At 45.5% G+C, this 19,296-nt stretch overlaps 1 protein-coding gene across 12 annotated transcripts in view; it reads right to left on the bottom strand.

Moving 5' to 3' along the window:
- pecam1b (platelet and endothelial cell adhesion molecule 1b) overlaps nucleotides 1–19,296 on the bottom strand; it is a 49,604-nt gene that overhangs the window by 11,548 nt on the left and 18,760 nt on the right. For 5 of the 12 annotated variants that reach the window (XM_084318047.1, XM_084318044.1, XM_084318048.1 and 2 more), the window contains 7 exons: nucleotides 16,610–16,711; nucleotides 16,451–16,481; nucleotides 15,456–15,532; nucleotides 12,870–12,923; nucleotides 12,267–12,362; nucleotides 11,124–11,180; nucleotides 10,364–10,386 (listed from right to left, as the gene is read on the bottom strand). In XM_084318047.1, the coding sequence (XP_084174173.1) occupies nucleotides 10,364–10,386; nucleotides 11,124–11,180; nucleotides 12,267–12,362; nucleotides 12,870–12,923; nucleotides 15,456–15,532; nucleotides 16,451–16,481; nucleotides 16,610–16,711 (440 nt within the window). The other 7 variants (XM_084318049.1, XM_084318052.1, XM_084318054.1 and 4 more) reach the window with 7 other exon arrangements.

Below are 19,296 nucleotides of genomic sequence, written 5' to 3' on the forward strand. Positions count from 1 at the left end.
AGACAGTACGGCTACATCTAGACATTTATGACATACCAGATTTACAAATACAGTACTGTTTGTGATACAAAAATAGTCTAAAAAAGAGAGTATATACATTTGACGAAGCTGTTGAGTCCTGGCTTTAGGCAGAGATTTTAGATTTAAGATAATTTATTTTGAACGTGATTCATTCATTGCACTAATTAGATGACATGTTGCGCATGAATGACTTTGAATGTCGGCACATAAGTAACAATAAGATGTTAATTGTTGGCCCCCCAAACCACAGAGGCCTGTTTGAGGACATCTCCCTCAACTTTGATACTTGTCATGTATTCCAGAGCTCCACCATAAAAAACCTCGGAGTAATTTTTTATTCCTCCCTCTCATTTAATGCACATATAAAAAATGTCACCAAAATTGCCTTCTTCCATCTTCGTAATATCGCCAAAATTCGCCCCATTTTAACTCTGGCTGATGCTGAAACCCTAATTCATGCTTTTGTCTCATCACGTCTAGACTAGTGTAATGCACTTTTGTCAGGCCTACCCAATTCAAGCATAACATTTTTTCAACTCGTGTAAAATGCGGCTGCATCACACCAGTTTTGTCTGCCTTACACTGGCTTCCTATTCAAGCCCGATCTGACTTTAAAGTGCTATTCCTCACCTACAAAATTTTAAATGGGCTTGCACCGCTCTATCTATCCGATCTCATCTCTCGATACTCGCCCACTCGTGCTCTGCTCTCACAAAATGCGGGGCTTCTATCGATTCCTAGGGTTAAAAAGAAATCCGCCGGCCACAGAGCCTTTGTCTACCTCACTCCCTACCTGTGGAACAAATTACCTGCCGTTGTCAGGGGCGCCTGCTCTGTCGAAGCTTTTAAATCCCTGCTTAAGACCCATCTTTTCTCTCTCTCCTTCAACCTACCCTGATCTCACCTGGTCAGGGACTCACCCTTAGATTAATCTGTCTAGTTTAGTTAGGATGTCTATTTGCTCCCATGTCTGCTTTTCTGCAGACATGGGAGAACTTTTTTAACCTCCGTCTCTGTCTCAACCTGTCCCATGGAACAGCGTCATACCGCCTTCTGTCTGGCCTGCAGTGCTGAACCTTCTGAGTGGCTTCTCCTGCCCCCCGGGGCATTCGGCCCTGAGCTATTGTCTTGTATCTCATCCTGTATCCATACGCTTGCAGTAGTTCTATCTATTACTCAATTTCACAATTTGCTTATACTATGATTCTACTGTCACCATGTATGCATATGCTCACTACATGTATTTATTGCTCCATCTCCGCCCACTACAAACATGGGAACTCTCTAACCCCCCCCCCCATCTCTATGAGTGGTTGTCTCGTAGTGCTGACCAAGGTGGTGGATGTCTCGGGGTCTTGGCCAAGATTGCAGTGACTGTTCTACGTGCACCACCGAGGCCATGGATCAGCTTCTTACCGTCTTCTGTCCGTGGTCTGTTAACGTGGTTTAGACGTGGAGTTCATTGCTGGGTTAAGTACTTCTATTCTATTCACATAATATGCTTACTACATATATCTATTCTATTCACATATATGCTTACCACTTGTATCTGTTGCTATGTCCGCCCATCACAACTGTCTAACGCCTGTCCCGTCTCCCTGTGAGTGGCTGTCTCGGAGTGATGACCGGAGTGTTGGACATCCCGTGATGATGACCGGGAGGATGCAACCCTCTCTGCACCGCCCCATTGCCTCAAATAGATCCGCTATCAGCTGCTCTATCTTTAATCTTTCAAAATGTTCAGTTGCTATCGCATGCACTTATCTGTGTTTCACTACACACATGAGTGCATGCTTACCAACTGTTTGCCTGTTTTACTGCAACCCTACTATCACCGACATCTAAGAAGGGAGATCCCCCCTTGAATGGCCCTTCTAAGGTTTCTCCCCTCCACAGTTTTTCCTTACCTTCGCGTGGGGTATGTCTGGGAGTGTTGCATTCATTTAAATTTTTTTTGACTTTATGGTGTTTTTGTTTTGTTCTTGACTTATTGTGATGTTTCTTCTTGACTTGTTTAAAGAAGACGTGTCCGGCCCATGGGGACATTAACGTGTGTTGTCGGGCCTTACAAATAAATTTGATTTGATGCGTCGGTCATGAATATTCAAATCGATAACATTTCATGGTTGATGTCATCGACGACGTCGACTCATCGTTGCAGCCCTGGCAGCCATAGCCGGGAGAAACACTCCGACGTCAAAACGTGGTCAGCCCTATGTTCCCACAGCCCTATGTTCCCGGACGAACCCTCTACTACCAGAGGACAATTGGATAGGTTGGGGGTAATTGGCTACCAAATTAAGAGACAGGGGGATAAAATCAGATACAAATTTGTGAAAAAAGGAAATGTGGGAACATAGGGCTGTGGGACCATTGGGCTGTGGGCACATAGGCCTGCTCCCACAAAACAATAGTTCAGCCCGTTGGTTCCCCCTGGTATGCCTCTGTACCCCCCGGCCCCCGCACCCCACACTACAGCAGAAACACTGCTATAGACTCATGGTTTGGTTGATTGATGTTACCGTCACACTTCTTTCACTTGTTTGTTTCTTTTTTTTTTTAACAATTTTAGCAAACATAATAGCTTGTCGGGCAACGTGTAGGACTACTGTGACTTCTGTGGTTGGACTTGTTTAGGCTATTTAACTATTTAATTTAAGTTACATGAAAACATTGACAGCATTGTCCCCCAGCATTGGGGGCAGGGTCGGGCGAGTGGACGTGCTGTATTGGCTGCCCTTCACATGGGAAAACATAGCAAGTAAATGCAATAATGTGTCCTAATGAGTGCTCTGTTAGTGGATAACATGTGATGCAGTGCCCTTCCAATGGTTTAAACTTGACATTCCCTATGGGTGCCCTTCCAATGGTCTAAACCTGACATTCCCTATGGGTGCCCTTCCAATGGTTTAAACTTGACATTCCCTATGGGTGCCCTTCCAATGGTCTACTCTAAACCTGACATTCCCTATGGGTGCCCTTCCAATGGTCTAAACCTGACATTCCCTATGGGTGCCCTTCCAATGGTCTACTCTAAACCTGACATTCCCTATGGGTGCCCTTCCAATGGTCTAAACCTGACATTCCCTATGGGTGCCCTTCCAATGGTTTAAACCTGACATTCCCTATGGGTGCCCTTCCAATGGTTTAAACCTGACATTCCCTATGGGTGCCCTTACAATGGTAAACGGTGCAGTGATACAGTGCCATCTATGCTGCTACTACATGACAGTGTTCCAAATGGTGCCTTTCCAGTAGAGAAATGGGATGCAGTGCTATAAAACTTTAAAAATGTGTTCTGTACATAGAAACCTTTTCTGTTCAGGGTCAAAATCAAGGAATAATAATAATAATGGATTGGATTTATATAGCGCTCTTCTCTGACTCAGAGCGCTTCACAGAGTCCATTATTCGTTCATACACAGTCATACCGGTGGTGGTAAGCTACAATTGCAGCCAGAGCTGCCCTGAGACAGACTCACGGAAGCGTGGCGAATAATCATCGCCTACGGCCCCTCCGACCACCACCAACATTCATTCACATGCATACACATTCATACGAGGCAAGTAGGTTAAGTGTCTTGCCCAAGGACACAACGGCAATGGGATGGACATGGGCTTGAGCGGGATTCGAACCACCAACCCTTCGATCATTGGACGCCCGCTCTACCCCTGAGCCATAGCCGCCCCACAAGAAGATTTAAGGAATTCTATTGAAGATTAGTGTGTGTGTGTGTGTGTGTGTGTGGGGGGGGGGGGGGGGGGTGTAGTCGATTCTACCCTATTATGTAGTCTATCTAATTGTAGTCTTATCAATGAAATATGAATAATGAATTATTCTTGCACTGACCATCTTGACGTCAATAAGACTAATTCATTACCACACAGGATATGGCCCCTTAATCCATCAATCAAATTAATCAATAACCCTATAATAATCAATGATACGCCACACAAAATCGCTCTTTATGCGGATGACTTACACATTTTTATGAAAGACCCCTCCCAATTAGCCTCAAAGTTACTTAGTATAATTGATGATTTCGGTAAACTATCGGGCTTCAAAATTAACTGGTCCAAATCAGCTTGTTTACCTCTAAATGAGTTGACCAAAGCGGTGCAACTACCGGCTGACATCCCCATAGTTGAACACTTTAAATACGTAGGCATAGAGATTCTAAATCCCACACTAAATCAGACAATATAACTTCACAGGCACATATAATAAAATACATCAAGATCTAAATAGATGGTCGAGCCTTCCTAACACATTACAGGCCAGAGGATCCATAATCAAAATGAACATACTACCCAGTATACATTTTGTCAGCTCAATGCTACCCCTGCCTCCTCCAATAGACCACTGGTGCAAGACACAAACTATGATATATAAACTTATTTGGAATAACAAATGCCTAAGAATCAAAAGAACTACCACTCAACGTAGGAAACAGGATGGGGGCTTGGCAATCCCCGATTTTAAGTTGCACTTCTGGTCCTTTTCGCTGAGACCCCTGATAAGCTGGTTTGATCCTGAGATTGCTGTGTCATGGCGCTCCTTAGAAGCAGCTGCGGTCTGGGGCGGCTGGGTAGTGCAGCGGACTAAGCGCTCGCCTACCACCGCAGAGACTCTGGGATCGAATCCAGCTGTCAGCGGTACCTCCGGCTTGGTCAGTCGTCCCTACTAACACAATTGGCAGTGTTAGCGGGTGGGAAGCCGGTGGGGTATTTGTCCTGGTCATTGTAAACAGCGACTCCTACTGGTCGGTCGGGGCGCCTGTTCAGCAGGGAAGGGATCTGGGGGAAGTAGTGTGATCCTCCCACGTGTTACACTCCCCCAATGAGAGTCCTCGCTGTCAGGTGAAAAGAAGCGGCTGGCTGACTCCACATGTATCGGAGGAAGGCATGTGGTAGTCTTCTCCCTCCCCAGGCCAACAGTAGGGGGCAAAAGTACACAACGACCAGGAAGGGAAATGGCATAACGACTAAATTGGGATGGGAGAAAAATACGGAAAAAATAGGGGGAGAAAAAAATAGATAAAAAAAATAAGAAGCAGCGGCGGTCTCACCACAAAGATTACAGGATATAGTATACTCAGGATGTAGTATACTCCAATATCAAAATGCCAATTATGATATGAACCGATCATATCCCACGTAATTCAACATGGCGTAACGTACAGAGATCTTGTGCTGTCAAATGCCCATGGCACCTCGACTCTCCAATTTTTCATAACCAACATCTACTTGTTGGGCACCAACCTGTTAATATTCCTCAATGGGAGAGGAGAGGAGTTCATACTCTGGGGAATATATATGATAAAAACGGCCTTCGAGCATTCCAAGACCTAAGAGACATTTATGAACTCCCCGGTGTATCATTCTTCCTCTACTTGCAACTAAGATCGGCGCTCAGATCACATGGGGTACCGTGGGCTCAAGCATTACACCCACACCCGTTTATTTTTTTTGTCTACTTTTTCTCCTCCCTTTTTTCTGTATTTTTCTCCCATCCCAATTGAGTTGTTATGCCAATTCCCCCCTCCCCTTCCTGGTCGTTGCGCGCATTTGCCCCCCACTTGTCGGTCTAGGGAGGGTTGATAGATACTATTACATGTCCCCTCCGATACATGCGGAGTCAGCCAGCCGCTTCTTTTCACCTGATAGCGAGGACTCTCACTGGGGGAGCGTAACGTGTGGGAGGCACACACACACTTCCCTCAGTTCCCTCCCTCGCCGAGCAGGCGCCCTGACCGACCTGTAGGAGTCGTTGTTTACAACGACCAGGATACACACCCCGCCGGCTTCCCCCCCGCTAACACTGCCAATTGGTACACACCCCGCCGGCTTCCCCCCCGCTAACACTGCCAATTGGTTAGTATGGACGACCGACCAAGCCGGAGGTACCGCTGACAGCTGGATTCGATACCAGTGTCTCTGCGGTGGTAGGCAGGCGCTTAGTCCGCTGCGCTACCCAGTCGCCCCTACCCACACCCGTTTATTAAGCTTATCAGGAACAACCTCAAGAGGATTTGTCTCAGATTTGTATACACTCTTAGAGGTCCTGTGTCTTATAAATGGCCTTTTCCAGTGTTTAGCATTGTTTCCTAGTGTAGACACCTGAATATGTCTAACAATAATTCAATGTGTCTAACCTAATTCCTTTTACTCTACTGTGCCCACTGACCCCTCTTGATCCTCCATATTCTAACATTGACACTTAATAGTGGAGCATGCACTGGGGTGCCGCGAGTGGGAGCTGGTGAGACGTTGGGCAAGGGGGGACACCAGGTGAAGAAGGATGGACTGGAGGTGCGGTGCTTGCAGCGGAACCTCCTCTTCATCGTTTTGACACAGAAGCGAGCGGAGCTCTAGACACTAAGGACACACGAGATATGACCCCCGCCACGGGGCGGGTTAGTAATGTCGTATGCGATAGCTTAGCTTCCAGTTAATGCTAAAGAGACATTGTGAACAAAGAAGCAGACGTGTTACTGCCGAAGAGTGTGGTAGATATTGCCCACGTTGCGTTTTAGTTAAAGTATAGGCGTCAGGACAGGGGATCGTCCCGATCCACAGTTTAGCTTCAGTTAGGCCTAGCCCCACAGTTTAGCCCGCATGTCGCTCCACCTCTCCAGCCGAGCAGTGGACTACTCAACGGACGTCGCGGCACTGCACGCACCTCCAGCAGTCACCTGCCTAACGTCCACCCAGCCCTGCCTCCTGCTACCACGGGACTTCTCGACGGCCATCTCACCACACGGACGTTTGGTGGTGAGAGCGGGCCAAGCTTTGGTTAAGTACTCTCCAGCCAGTTACCGCGAGCGCTCCGAGTGCTGGAACTTTATCGGTAGACATTCTCGTTGTGCGGAGCGTGCCCTTTAAGGGCGAAGAGAATCAGTACTTTGAACCGACACTGGTAGCAGTGATTAGGGGCGCCCCGACGTTTATTATTTTGGGGAAGCCGGCTATAGATAGGACTTTTTGTTTCAACTGTGGGCCCACTGTCTTTTGGTTAAATGTGTATTGTGATAACGTGTGTTCCTTTAGAAAATCCCATTTAGTAGCCCCGTACCCCTCTCCCTCTTTCTCCCCTCTCTCCCCACCTACGGGTGAATGAACAGGTATTTCAACCCTTAAAGGGACGGGTGTCATTACTGTATCTTGACTAGTGTGGGAAGAGCTTTGTTCTCTACCATAGAGTGAGAGCACTAGGTGCCCAGCATTTCAACCCTTAAAGGGACGGGTGTCATTACTGTATCTTGACTAGTGTGGGAAGAGCTTTGTTCTCTACCATAGAGTGAGAGCACTAGGTGCCCAGCATTTCAACCCTTAAAGGGACAGGTTCCATGACTGTGTATTGACCAGTGTGGGAAGAGCTTTACTTATTGTGTTGCGTAAGCGGGAAGAGCTTTATTCATTGTGCCTCGTGTAGGTGGGAAGCGCTTTAATCATTGTGTTGTGTAAGCGGGAAGAGCTTTAGTCATTGTGCCTTGTGTTAACAAGAGGATAGTAGTTTCAGTAAAGAGAACTAAATGGGATCACTGTGTGCGTGTCTGTTAATGTGTTGTCTTGTTTAACCCCTTCCTTTCGGGTAAGGTATATTATTGTTTAACCCCTTCTTACCCACGGCCTATACATCATTGGGACAGGTCTCTGCTCATCAGCAAGGAAAGGTAATGCTTTGGTGAGAAAGTATATCGTCTATCACTACTGCCACCGGGTGTGGGAGGGTGCGGGAAGTATTAGGAGAAGTGTGGGTGTGTGGGGAATTACTGCGAGTCGCCCTGGAGGGCAAGAAGGACCAGCGCACTACCCCTAGGTTAGTAAATCCTAGGTCCCATCCACTCCCTCTGCTAAAGCTCCACTCTAATACTCCTGCACTACAGTCAGGGATTCAGCCGGACTCAGATCTGCTGCGTTCCCACTACCTGGTGACAGTGTACATCTACTCTCATAAAGTAGGGATAATCCACCCTGCTACACTAGCAATGGGGGTTTGTATCAATGGGGTCTGTGTCTCTAATTCTCATTTTGGCGGATTGCTCCAATTCAGTTGAGACAATCTCTGACTCCTCCCCCAGTGAACTAAACCATTCTGATTTGACTCGCTGTCCTACGTAGCAAGGAGCTGATCTACAGCCAGTAACGCCCCCTCTATGGATGTAGCGCAACCATTCGCTCAACAACAGAGCGAGTGGAAATACACTTCCTCAAGCGGGTGCCGACAGAGAGAGGCAGAGAACGAGCGAGCGAGAGGGAGAGGGAGAGAGAGAGATAGAGAGGGAGAGCGAGAGAGAGGGATATAGGGAGAGAGAGAGAGAGGGACAGGAGCTTCTCTCGAAACACACACAACCTCCCGACCCGACCACGCACCGTGGGGAGCTTCTCCACTCGCATATCACTGTCAAAATATCTTTGACTCCCACACATGCGCCCGTATTCCGATCCGTGCAATAATATTCACAGGGGTATATATTGTCATTTGAAACAAGTTACCAATGCATTGTCCCGTGGGATTATGCCCCCGCGGCGAAATTAATTAGTATCCCCCTCAATCTCTCTATATCTCTCTCAGTCTGCCTGTTTGCCTCTGTCCGACTGTGGGTGACTGTCACTCAAATCGCTTATGGGCGGAGCCCAGCCCAAAACAGCTTGAAATCTTGAAGTGGAAAAATGCTGCTTTAGAGTACTTGATTAGAAATACAAAACAATGAATTTTTTTGAAAAGAACTTTACAGATGTGTTCCATAGACTCACAGGAATTGTGTAAAGTTGCCCAAATAGTGAAAGGAATAGCAAGACATGTCCCCTTTAATTAAATCTACATATAAAAACGTATCATTGGATACAGTCTGGTGAGGGGACATTTATTGTGATGTTGTTTATTATTATTATTATTATTATTATTATTATTATTATTATTATTATTATTATTATTATTATTATTATTATTATTATTATTATTATTATTATATTATGTGCTGCCATGTTTTGTTTTATATTCTATGTAAAAAAATAATAATAAAAGAAATCTATATAAAAAAAAGGAGATGGCCCCTCAGTCACCTAAATTCACCATCAGCGACACCACAACCCTGGTCTCATACTACTGTATTACAGCTCCATAGTGTACTTACCACCAAAGCACCACTAGAGTGCAACATAGGGACCATGACATGTAGTCTGTAATCCATTGATAGAGGCTGGTTTGAAAGATGCAATGTTTACTAGGAAATACCCGTGAGAAAATGTGTCTGGTCTAAGTTTGACTTCTGACCCCTTTTAGCCTCCATATTCAATAGCCATAGATGTGAGGAACACATGCAGGAAAGTACATGAAGTTTTGTAGTGGAAAAATACATAAATACACATATAAACCTATATGTTCTAGATGTTTTACATTTTAAAACGGGTCAATTTGACCCGAACAGCACAGGAAGGTTAACGGTGGAATTCGGGTCCTCGGCCTGCTGTTAACCTACGTGTGAAGCTTCATCCACATCGGATCAGAACTGTAGGAACTACATGGCGCAGACAGACACACAGATGCATGGATATAGGAGCATTCGCAATACTCCCTTCGCAGCGCTCCGCGCACACGTGTGTAACAACACATGCCCCTCCTCGCGATGACACAAGGATGAAAGAGTCAACTTATTTAGAAGATGATGTCACGTCCTTCACACATGCCCAATTCCTTTAGTTTTGCAGATAGCCCTGCGCTGCACCCAACACCAAGTAAGGACAAGCGGCGGGGAGCATGCCAGGCCAGTGGTGATTAAAGCCAAACGGGATGGGCCTGGAGGTAATTTCACTGGAGCACCACGGCACTGATCTGACTGGGTGATAGGGAAGGAAGCCCCCACCCAACTCTCTCTTTGTTCTTGTCTGGAAACTTTGAGCAGCGCTTCCCTCTCACTTCCCACTATCAGCCGAACACAGAGGCCACTGTGACCAGGCCCGGTTTGGAGATGGGATGGAGGGAAGAAGGAATAGAGGGATGGAGAGCCGGGAGGAGGGGAAGGGGATTGACGGTTTGTCAGTCATTAACCTTCTTCACAATGGGATAGAGGCTAGCTTGGGTTATTAAGTGTATGTACAACACGCAGACGGGGAAAAACGTGTGGCACCACTAATGTTAAATGTTGACTATTTTATTGACTGTTCAGGTTTATATATGGCGGGGGGGGGGGGGGGGGGTTGATATCTCAACTCGACATGAGCAGTATACACACTAATGAAATATTGTCCATACCTCGTTGTCAGAATATTTATTTTTAGGCACAAATTACAATAAACATATGACTGTAAATTAAAATGTAAAATTTGTATTACTCACATAGTCATGGTGGTCATCAGCACCTGTGGAGAAAACAACACTGGCTCAGGCTGTGTGTGTGTCCTGTTCACTCTTTCATTTTCACTCAGTCATCAGTCCTATGACATTACGATGAGGTGGCAGACCTGGCTGACTCACTTGTTCCTTTGCTGCGTAGTTGCCATTGTTTCACCAACATGATGACATGAGGTGCAATCCCTTCCTGCTACACCGATAGTACTGAATATCCCAACTCAATCTGAAGAGAGTGAGTAACACATTGCTCAACGACTCATTGTTTACTTGGAATGAGTTGTATTGTATCTCTCAAATGGACTGCTTGACAGACACGTCCAGCATCTGCCCCTGGATCTGATGAGAGGAAGTTCCTGCTAGTAGTAACAGGATCTGGTCACCTACTGGACCAGGCCTGGATATTCTGGCTATAGCAAACCTTTCTTCCCAATGGTTGTGCAAGTTCTTCCCCCCTGGAGAGTAAATAACCAAAGAACCAAAAGTGCACATCCCCCATATGAAAACTTTTTTGTACATACTATTTTTGTACATACTGTAACAATGTCAGCCCCCTGTGCTGCGTCATTGTCACATGCAAATAACGTTACCCTAACAAACTGTGTGTGGCCAAGAAAAGAAGGATACGCACGCGCACGCACACGCACACACACACACACAATACTGATATGGTCACCGATATTTTGTGCATCCCTACTAAAAATCACAATAAAGAGATAGCTAGATCTTGTAAAGATGTTATACTCACCATGCGGAGAGTTCTGGAGCTCACTGTACACTGTGTCAGTGCCTTTTCTTAGTGGAACTAGAAGATAAAAAGACACATCAACATAACTTGACCATCAAAAGACAAAGATTACACAGAGTAGTTTCAAGTTTAGCAGAATGGTTGTCAAGAAGCTTAACTGCCAGATACACAACATCCCACAGGGACCTCAAGCACACGACCACAACGAAGAGAGGACTGCTATCACAAATCAGACTGGCAATTAGCTCAACCCTTCCTGTTTATAAGCTCGGAGATGTTTCTGGAAGCCATACCGCCAACGGTTACAGCGACCTGGAGACATCTTAATTGTGGGTAATTAGGCCCCTCCCAGGAAGTGGTGCACTGTCTTATCAAGTAGAGAGGAATGTCGGCAAGAAGCGAAGCATAATGGTTTTGGCGAGATATGAAGTGGAAGGGCATAGAATATGGTGGGTAGTAAAAAATATATATACATAGGGAGACAAAGGGTTGTGAGAGAGACAGAGATAAGGGAGTGAGGAAAGAAAAAAGAAAACAAGCAGCAGACATGGATTGAGTAGACATGGAGATTGAATTTTCTAGAGGGGACCATGACTTTAATATTTAATACTAGCGCTCGCTTCCCTATGCTTTCTCTTTTGTTGTTGTTGTTCTTAGCTCTATTCTATTTAAATCTTTCAAAAAAATTCGTATGTACCCCAGTTGCTATAGCATATACATATTTGGGTTTTATTACACGTATATGTTCATACATACCAACTATTTTGCCTGTTTTATTCTCCACCCATCGATCATCCATAGCAACACTACAGTACTATCACCGACATCCATGAAGGGGGATCACCCCTTGAACGGCCCTTCTAAGGTTTCTCTCCTCCACATTGGCTGTGGTGCTTTTTTCCTATTGCTAGGTTTTTTGTGAGTTTTTCCTTACCTTCGCTGGGGTATGTCTGGGAGTGTTGCATTTATTTATTTTACATTTATTTTGGATTTCATGGTGGGTTTTTTGTTCTTGATTTATTGTGGTTTCTTCTTAAAGAAGACTTTAAACGGCCCATGGGGACATGATTGCAGGCTTTACAAATACATTTGATTTGATTTGACCACGCTGAAGGTGTTGTGAGGTAAGTGTGTAGTTGTCACCTCTCTCAGGATCTACAGGTTGAGGATGCACCACCTCAGTGTACTCCACATCAGGCTCGTCCGACGCCAAGCTGGTCTCCAGGTTGCTGCCTGCATCTAGTACCCAAACAACATTCTGTCAGATTCAACCACAGTGGCTCGAGAAGAAATGGCAAATGGCTGCATTCATATAGCAGCTTTTATCCAAAGAGCTTTACAATTTGTTCCTCACATTTTACCCATTCACCCACACGTTCACACACCGACGGCGGAGGCGACCACGCAAGGTGCCGACCTGCTCATCGGGAGCAATTAGGGGTTAAGTGTCTTGCTCAAGGACACTTCGACTAGCTGCCCGGGAGGAGTGGGAATCAAACCCGGGAACCTCCGGATTACCAGACTGCTCTACCTACTGGACTACTGTCGCCCCGGTGAACACAGCAGCACCCAGTGAAGAACACACAACGACGTCAACGCCGCCTGCATGAATTAAGGCTTCTTTCAGATGATTGCAGTGTTTTCCTCGCTCATTTCCCTTCTGTGTGCTGTGAATCGATGGATGTCCTCTCTGTGACACCCTCTGTGATAAGTCTCACAAGCAATCAATGAACCTCTTGGTCTCACCTGCATCAGGAGGCCTCTCACTCCACACGCTGGTTCTCGATCTGTCCACTCTCACTACAAGACACAGACACAGACGAGACATTCACAAGTCACATCTGCGGAGGTAGATCACAGAGAAACATAGGTTCTGAACAGGTTGTAAAGGACCAGCCGAGGATGAGAAACGAGACTAGACCTCAGTAGATGAGACAAGAAAGTCATCAGTGCAATTATGATCAAGTCATCCAAGTAATATCCAGGCCGTGGTTTGATCAAGTCATCCAAGTAATAACCAGGCCGTGGTTTGATCAAGTCATCGAAGTAATATCCAGGCCGTGGTTTGATCAAGGCCATTATTTGTCATGCTGATCAATAGTCAGATATTCCACTTACTACACATCCTCCAAGCTTAAGAACAGAATACTCTTTAATACACAGTAGAAGCTTTCGTGTTGTCAACATGAGGCATTGTGTTGCAGCAGCACAATAATGACCGTGTTGCTTGCAGAGGAGAAAGACACTTCAAGTCTTATTTACCCCAGGAATCTTCCACGGCCTTCTGCACAATAGGCCACTGTTTAGTCAACAACAGTGGCACAGTAAGCACTATTAAGAACAACTTCCCATTCCTCAACGGAATCTCAGTGTGGAAGTCAACATAGTCAACATAGCCCAAGTGATTAATTTCCTCCACCTGCTGCTTGCATTCATACTCGCCTGGCCTGGAACTAAATAATGAAGAAAAGAAAAAATGTCCTACCCAAACCCCCTCCATCAACATCCAACTCTGCTTTCTTCGCCATGCTTTGTGCTAACATCGGAAGTTTCTTGCACTCTATTGTTTCGACTCTTCCAAGGCGGTATTGCGTAGTGCATTCCATTTTAGGAATGGAATCTTATCTTTCTTGGTATGTCAGTATACCCGTTCTTACCATGCAGCAATATTAGTAATCTTTCATTTAAAATAAATGCATAAAACAATCGTAAATATATAACTCATAAAGATTTTGGCATGGATATATTGCAATTGTGCTATTCTACACAAATTGGCTACACAGGCAGGTTTTATGTTTTAGGCAGGTTTTAAGCCAACCACAGTAGCCAAAGAAATGATGTACTGACACAATACTAAATAAAACCAACGTCTTTATTCTACAAGTGCTTCTTCCAATCAGTCAATGGATCAACCAAAAATATATACACACATTTCTACTGACGGTTATTCAGTGTATATACAATACAAACTCTCACCTAGGGCATATTTAAACATACACAACAACGTGGAGTAGTTGCAACAATAAAATACATGCAGTCAGAAAGATATACAGAATTGACCATAGTCACACGGTGGCCATTTTGCTCTCATGTCATGCTCAGGTCGGGATTCCTTTCCCACCCTGTCCCCATGGCTGCCGCCGTGTGAATATGATCAATGAAGAGGCAAAGGACAAAGACAGTATGTTGATTGTTATACAAATCGAAAGCCCATTCAGGACGCAGGAGGAGAGAGGGAGCAATGGGTACATATTGGTTCACACGTCGACGTTGATGAACTCCTTCCGTTTGAAACAGTCCCTTTCACGGCCAAAGCAGACAAAGAACGTCTCATCGCTCCTCTTTTTCTGTGTAAAAAGCCTCACTGGGATTACTGTATTTCCACCCATGTCTCTGTCCCAAATTCCTTTTGTTCTTTGGCATCTATTAATTTAATTTATGTTTTCAAGAGTCCTTTGTTGTTCTTTTTATGTAAAACCTTCTTTTCCTTGAAACAGGTATTTCCTTTAAAGTCCCTCCCACTGTGGGACATCTCTAAACTGTTGCCGGGTTACTGTAGCTGCTCCTGTTGCTCATGTCAGCAGGAAGTGATGCCAAACTATCTCGCATCCCATTGGTCCCTCTCCCCTCCGTGCCGTCAAAATGAGGCGCTGCGTCTGGAAGAAGATGACAAGGGGTTCTCTCAGCATTCGCTCACAGCACCTTTGACAAACAATCACAACCATGTATACTGTGAAGAGTCTTTAGATTCAACTACCAAGTGTGGCTACTTCTCGCATAGAGAAGACATTCTGTACCTAGAAACGTTTACTTTAGCTATGAGACCTATGACAATTAAACTCCTGGAGCTCTTCCTCTTTGTGCTGCCACTACTTTACGTATTTAACTAAACGTACAGGCAGACATGCCAAAAACACACACACAGATAGCACACAAACACACAGACATGTCCTCTGGCTTGCCTTCCAACTTGTATGGACGGTTTCATCTTGACAACATAAACACTGATCTAAACGGACCCAAGTCCATTTCCTGTTGGGATGTTTGCTAATGCAAAAACATAACAGGAAATACTGTACACTTGGGTCCAAACCGTTCCCCTAGCAACAGAATTCCAGTGAAACCGTCTATACACGCAAAACGGACAATTACATAAGACGAACGCGGATAGCTAAAGTCACTACAACACGATACATGCATGTTAGAAGATGGATCGGTTGGGAGTGAGTATGAGTTGGTGAATAATGCTATGGATATAAGTATGATTGTAGAGGTGAGGGCTGATGGGTTAAAGGTCAGTGGTACACAGGGAGAACAGTAAAACCAGGCTACCTGTGGCTGCGTTATAAACCTCTGTGTCGCGGGTGAGACTCATTAAAGAGTCATCTGATTTAGGGCTCGAAGGCTTTCTGAGAAACGGTGAAAACAAAGTCATGTTGGGCGACGGAAACGGAGAATTCTTTCAAATATGCATAACTAGTTCACTCCATCATTAAGCTTTAAAAGAATAAGTATTTTCTTTTATGATTTGCACCCATCCCCCAATTTAGTCGTTATGCCAATCCCCTTCCTGGTCTTTGCACTGCCCTACTGTCGGTCTGGGGAGGGTGTAGACTACCACATGCCTCCTCTGATACATGTGGAGTCGCCAGCCGCTTCTTTTCACCTGACAGCTACGAGTTTCACTGGGAGAGCGTAACGCACACGGCGGTTCACGCTATCTCCCCCAGATCCCCTCCCTGTTGAACAGGGACCCTGACTGACCAGTAGGAGTCACTGTTGCAATGACCAGGACTCTCCCCCACACCGGCTTCCCATCTGTGAAAACTGCCAATTGTGTTCGTAGGGACGACTAACCAAGCCGGAGGTACTGCTGCCCGGGAATTGAACCTGGGTCTCAGCGGTGGTAGGTGAGTGCTTAGACCTCTACACTACCCAGCCCCCCCCCACTTCAGCATTAAGCTTTGTTGGATGTTGTCAAACTTATACTATATTGAACTGAGTTACTTAAGATCTTAAAAATAACAGAATTATTTTTTAATTGTTTACTGCGAAGTCACCGATCCATCCATAGCCGATAGATAAAAACACTATTGCCAGAACACAGCTAACCTTGTTAACCCTTTCACTACCATACTACAGAAGGTTAACCCTTTACTAGTACCACACTAACCGTCTGTAGTGTGGTAGTAAAGGGTTAACCTTCTGTAGGGTGGCAGTGAAAGGGTTAACCACTTAAAAACTAAGCAGGTGCATTTTACGTGAATATAATCTCATCTACAACATCTGCAGTGTTCAGAACAAGCAAGTAGTCGAGGCAAACTCACACTGACAGTTCAGCGGCTGCTTCCCTTTTACCTACGATGAAAGAGAGGAGGTGAGAAGAGGAGGAGAGCAGAGCAGAGGAGGACGGGGAGGAGGGCCGGTGTTCATACATAGTCAAACATGAGAGGCCAGTGTTGCCGGGGGACTGTAGGTCTCTCTACCTCGCTTGGCCCGGAGGTGCAGCACCAACAGCCCCGCCAGGACGGCCACCACCAGCAGGCAGGACGCGCCGATCACACCCTTCTTCCACATCGCCATGTGCACTGCAGGGGAAGAGGGGGGAGGGGGGGGAGGGAGGGAGGGAGAGAGAGAGAGAGTTTTATGATTTATGATTTTATTACAATCCCCATTAGCTGATGCAGAACATTAGCTACTCTTCCTGGTGTCCAACATATAAACATGATAGATAAGGCATTTACAGACAAAACAAGCAAGTGGTATTAAAATGATAAAGTGACAACATCCTTTCTACTAGTACAATATATTAAATAATCAGCATATATTAGTAAAGGGTCAAAGAAACGAGGGGAAAGCAGGAATGGGAGAATATATGGAAAGACATAGGTCAGTAAAGATGGAGAAGGAGGAGAGCAAGAGCAAAAGAGAGAGGAAGGAGAGAGAGTGAAAGAGGGAGAGAGAGAGGGGAAAACAAGATTAAAATGTCATCTTAAAATTCCAAAACAAACAGGTGACCTCCTTCCTTCTCCTGCAGCTGGGGGAATTCCCCTGAATTCCCTCTCCACCTCCTCCTCCTTCCTCCTTCCTCTACTGCCAGTCACAAATGCTGTTGTTGCAACAGTGACCCCCCCCCCCATGAGGGATCGGCCATGTTGAGTCTTAATCTCTCTTGCTACAGAACGCCAGCCAGAGCATGATGACTGTTCATGCACCGGCTGCCCCCACCTGGAAGACACCTGTAGCTCTGTAAGTGTCCTAATTCATTCTGTGCTCTCACGCCAGCCGGTGGCGCTAGCAGACGCCACAGGACATAGTGAGCAGGGGGACGGTTAGCTTAGCCGTGGGATATTTGGTGCCAATGAATGACCTTTACTTTAGTTTAGATACTTAAGTAAGTTATTTTGAATGGAGGACTTTTACTTTTTACCTGTACTTATTTATCTGGGTATTTCTACTTTTACTTAAGTAAAGGAACTGTGTACTTCTTCCACCACTGCCCATTTCAGGAATTCACATGGTCCTGGGGCACAGGAAGAATGTAGGGGAATTCTTAAAACGGGTGGCATTCCTTTTTTAAAGATTTATTTTTAGCGTTTTTCCAGCTTTATTGGTCAGACATGACCGACAGAGGAGAGGGAGAACGGGAGAAGATGTGGGGAGGGCATGCGGCAAATCAGCCCGGGAGCGGGAGGCGATCCCGGAACGGCCGTGTAGGTCTGCGAGGCAGTATGCGGTGCGCCACTCGGGCGCCCGGCATTCCTCTTTAAGGTGTGTGCGTCTTAGTTCCAGGAAACTGGCATTGAGATTTTCTCTCACTAGACACCTTGGTATCTCTTCCTGGTTGTTTACTGCATATCTACTGCATATTTACTGTATCAAGCTTCCCCCACACCGTCATACAGGTGTGACCTTGGCAAGCAGCCTACTCACTCTGTTTCAATGAATGCATCTTATGTGTTCCTTGAAAAATCGCTGGTTTGATTGATTGATTGATTGATTGATTGAAAAGTTTATTAACAGATTGCAGAATGGGTACAGTACAGTACAGCTCAATACATACAATTGTTAAGGGGATGCAGACCAGAGAAAGACTTTCGTCTTGTTTACATCAGGGTCCCCAATTTTCAATTTATCATAACACATATGACATACACGACATACAGATAGACACTACAGTACTGCTATATCTATACATTTATGACATACCAGATTTGCAAATACAGTACTGTTTGTGATACAAAAAGTGTCCAGAAAAGAGTGTATATACATTTGACGTAGAAACTGTACATTGGAGGAGGTTGGGTAGGTGGGGTGGGGTTGGGTGGGTGGGTGGGGTGGGGGGGGGGGGGGGGGGAACTGTACATTGGAGGTGGGGGGGGGGGGGGGGGGGGTTTGGTAGGGGGTGGGTGGGGGACACTGTACACTGTACATTGGAATACCGACAAAGCCACACTTGGTCATTTACTGTACAACTGGTTTAGGACATTTGTAGGGGCCAGTTTCGAATTTCAGTCTCCCGTAGGTGTTCTTTGAGAGTGTTTTTGAAAGTGGGTAGTGATTCACATTCCTTTACAGCTTTGGGTAGGGCGTTCCACATTGATGTGGCATAATTGTGAAACGTGTTTAGTCCCTTGTTTGAGCCGAATCTGGGTTTAACATGATTTGTGGAGCTCCCTCTGGTGTTGTGATCGTGGTATTCACTGACCTTTGGGAAGTATTTTGACATGTACATGGGTACCTTGGTCGTGTAGTGTATCTTGTAGACCAGGCCCATTGCAAGTTGCTGTACTCTGTCGTCTACTCTAAGCCATCCTAGGTTGTCAAAGTGTGCAGGGGTGAGGTGGGTTCTAGGAGTCAGGTCAAGCAGTAGTCTGACTAGTTTGTTTTGAGATGTTTGTAATTTGGTTTTTAGTGCCTTTGAGGTGCTTTGGTACCATGAGGTGCAAGCATAGTCGTAGTACCCTTGAATGAGTGCTCCTGCCAGAGTCTTCAGGGTATTCTTGTTTACCAGAGAGGAGATCCGGTACAAGAATCGAGTTCGTTGGTTGACTTTTTTTATTACATTGGATGCCATTTTGTCACAGGAAAGATTAGCCTCTAGGATGGAACCCAGGTAGGTAATTTCATCTTTCCGTGTGACAATATTGTCACCCAATGTAACTGAGAAGCC

This window comes from Notolepis coatsorum (assembly GCF_963971535.1).
Source record: "Notolepis coatsorum genome assembly, chromosome: 7".
In the NCBI taxonomy this organism is placed as follows: Eukaryota; Metazoa; Chordata; class Actinopteri; order Aulopiformes; family Paralepididae; genus Notolepis; species Notolepis coatsorum.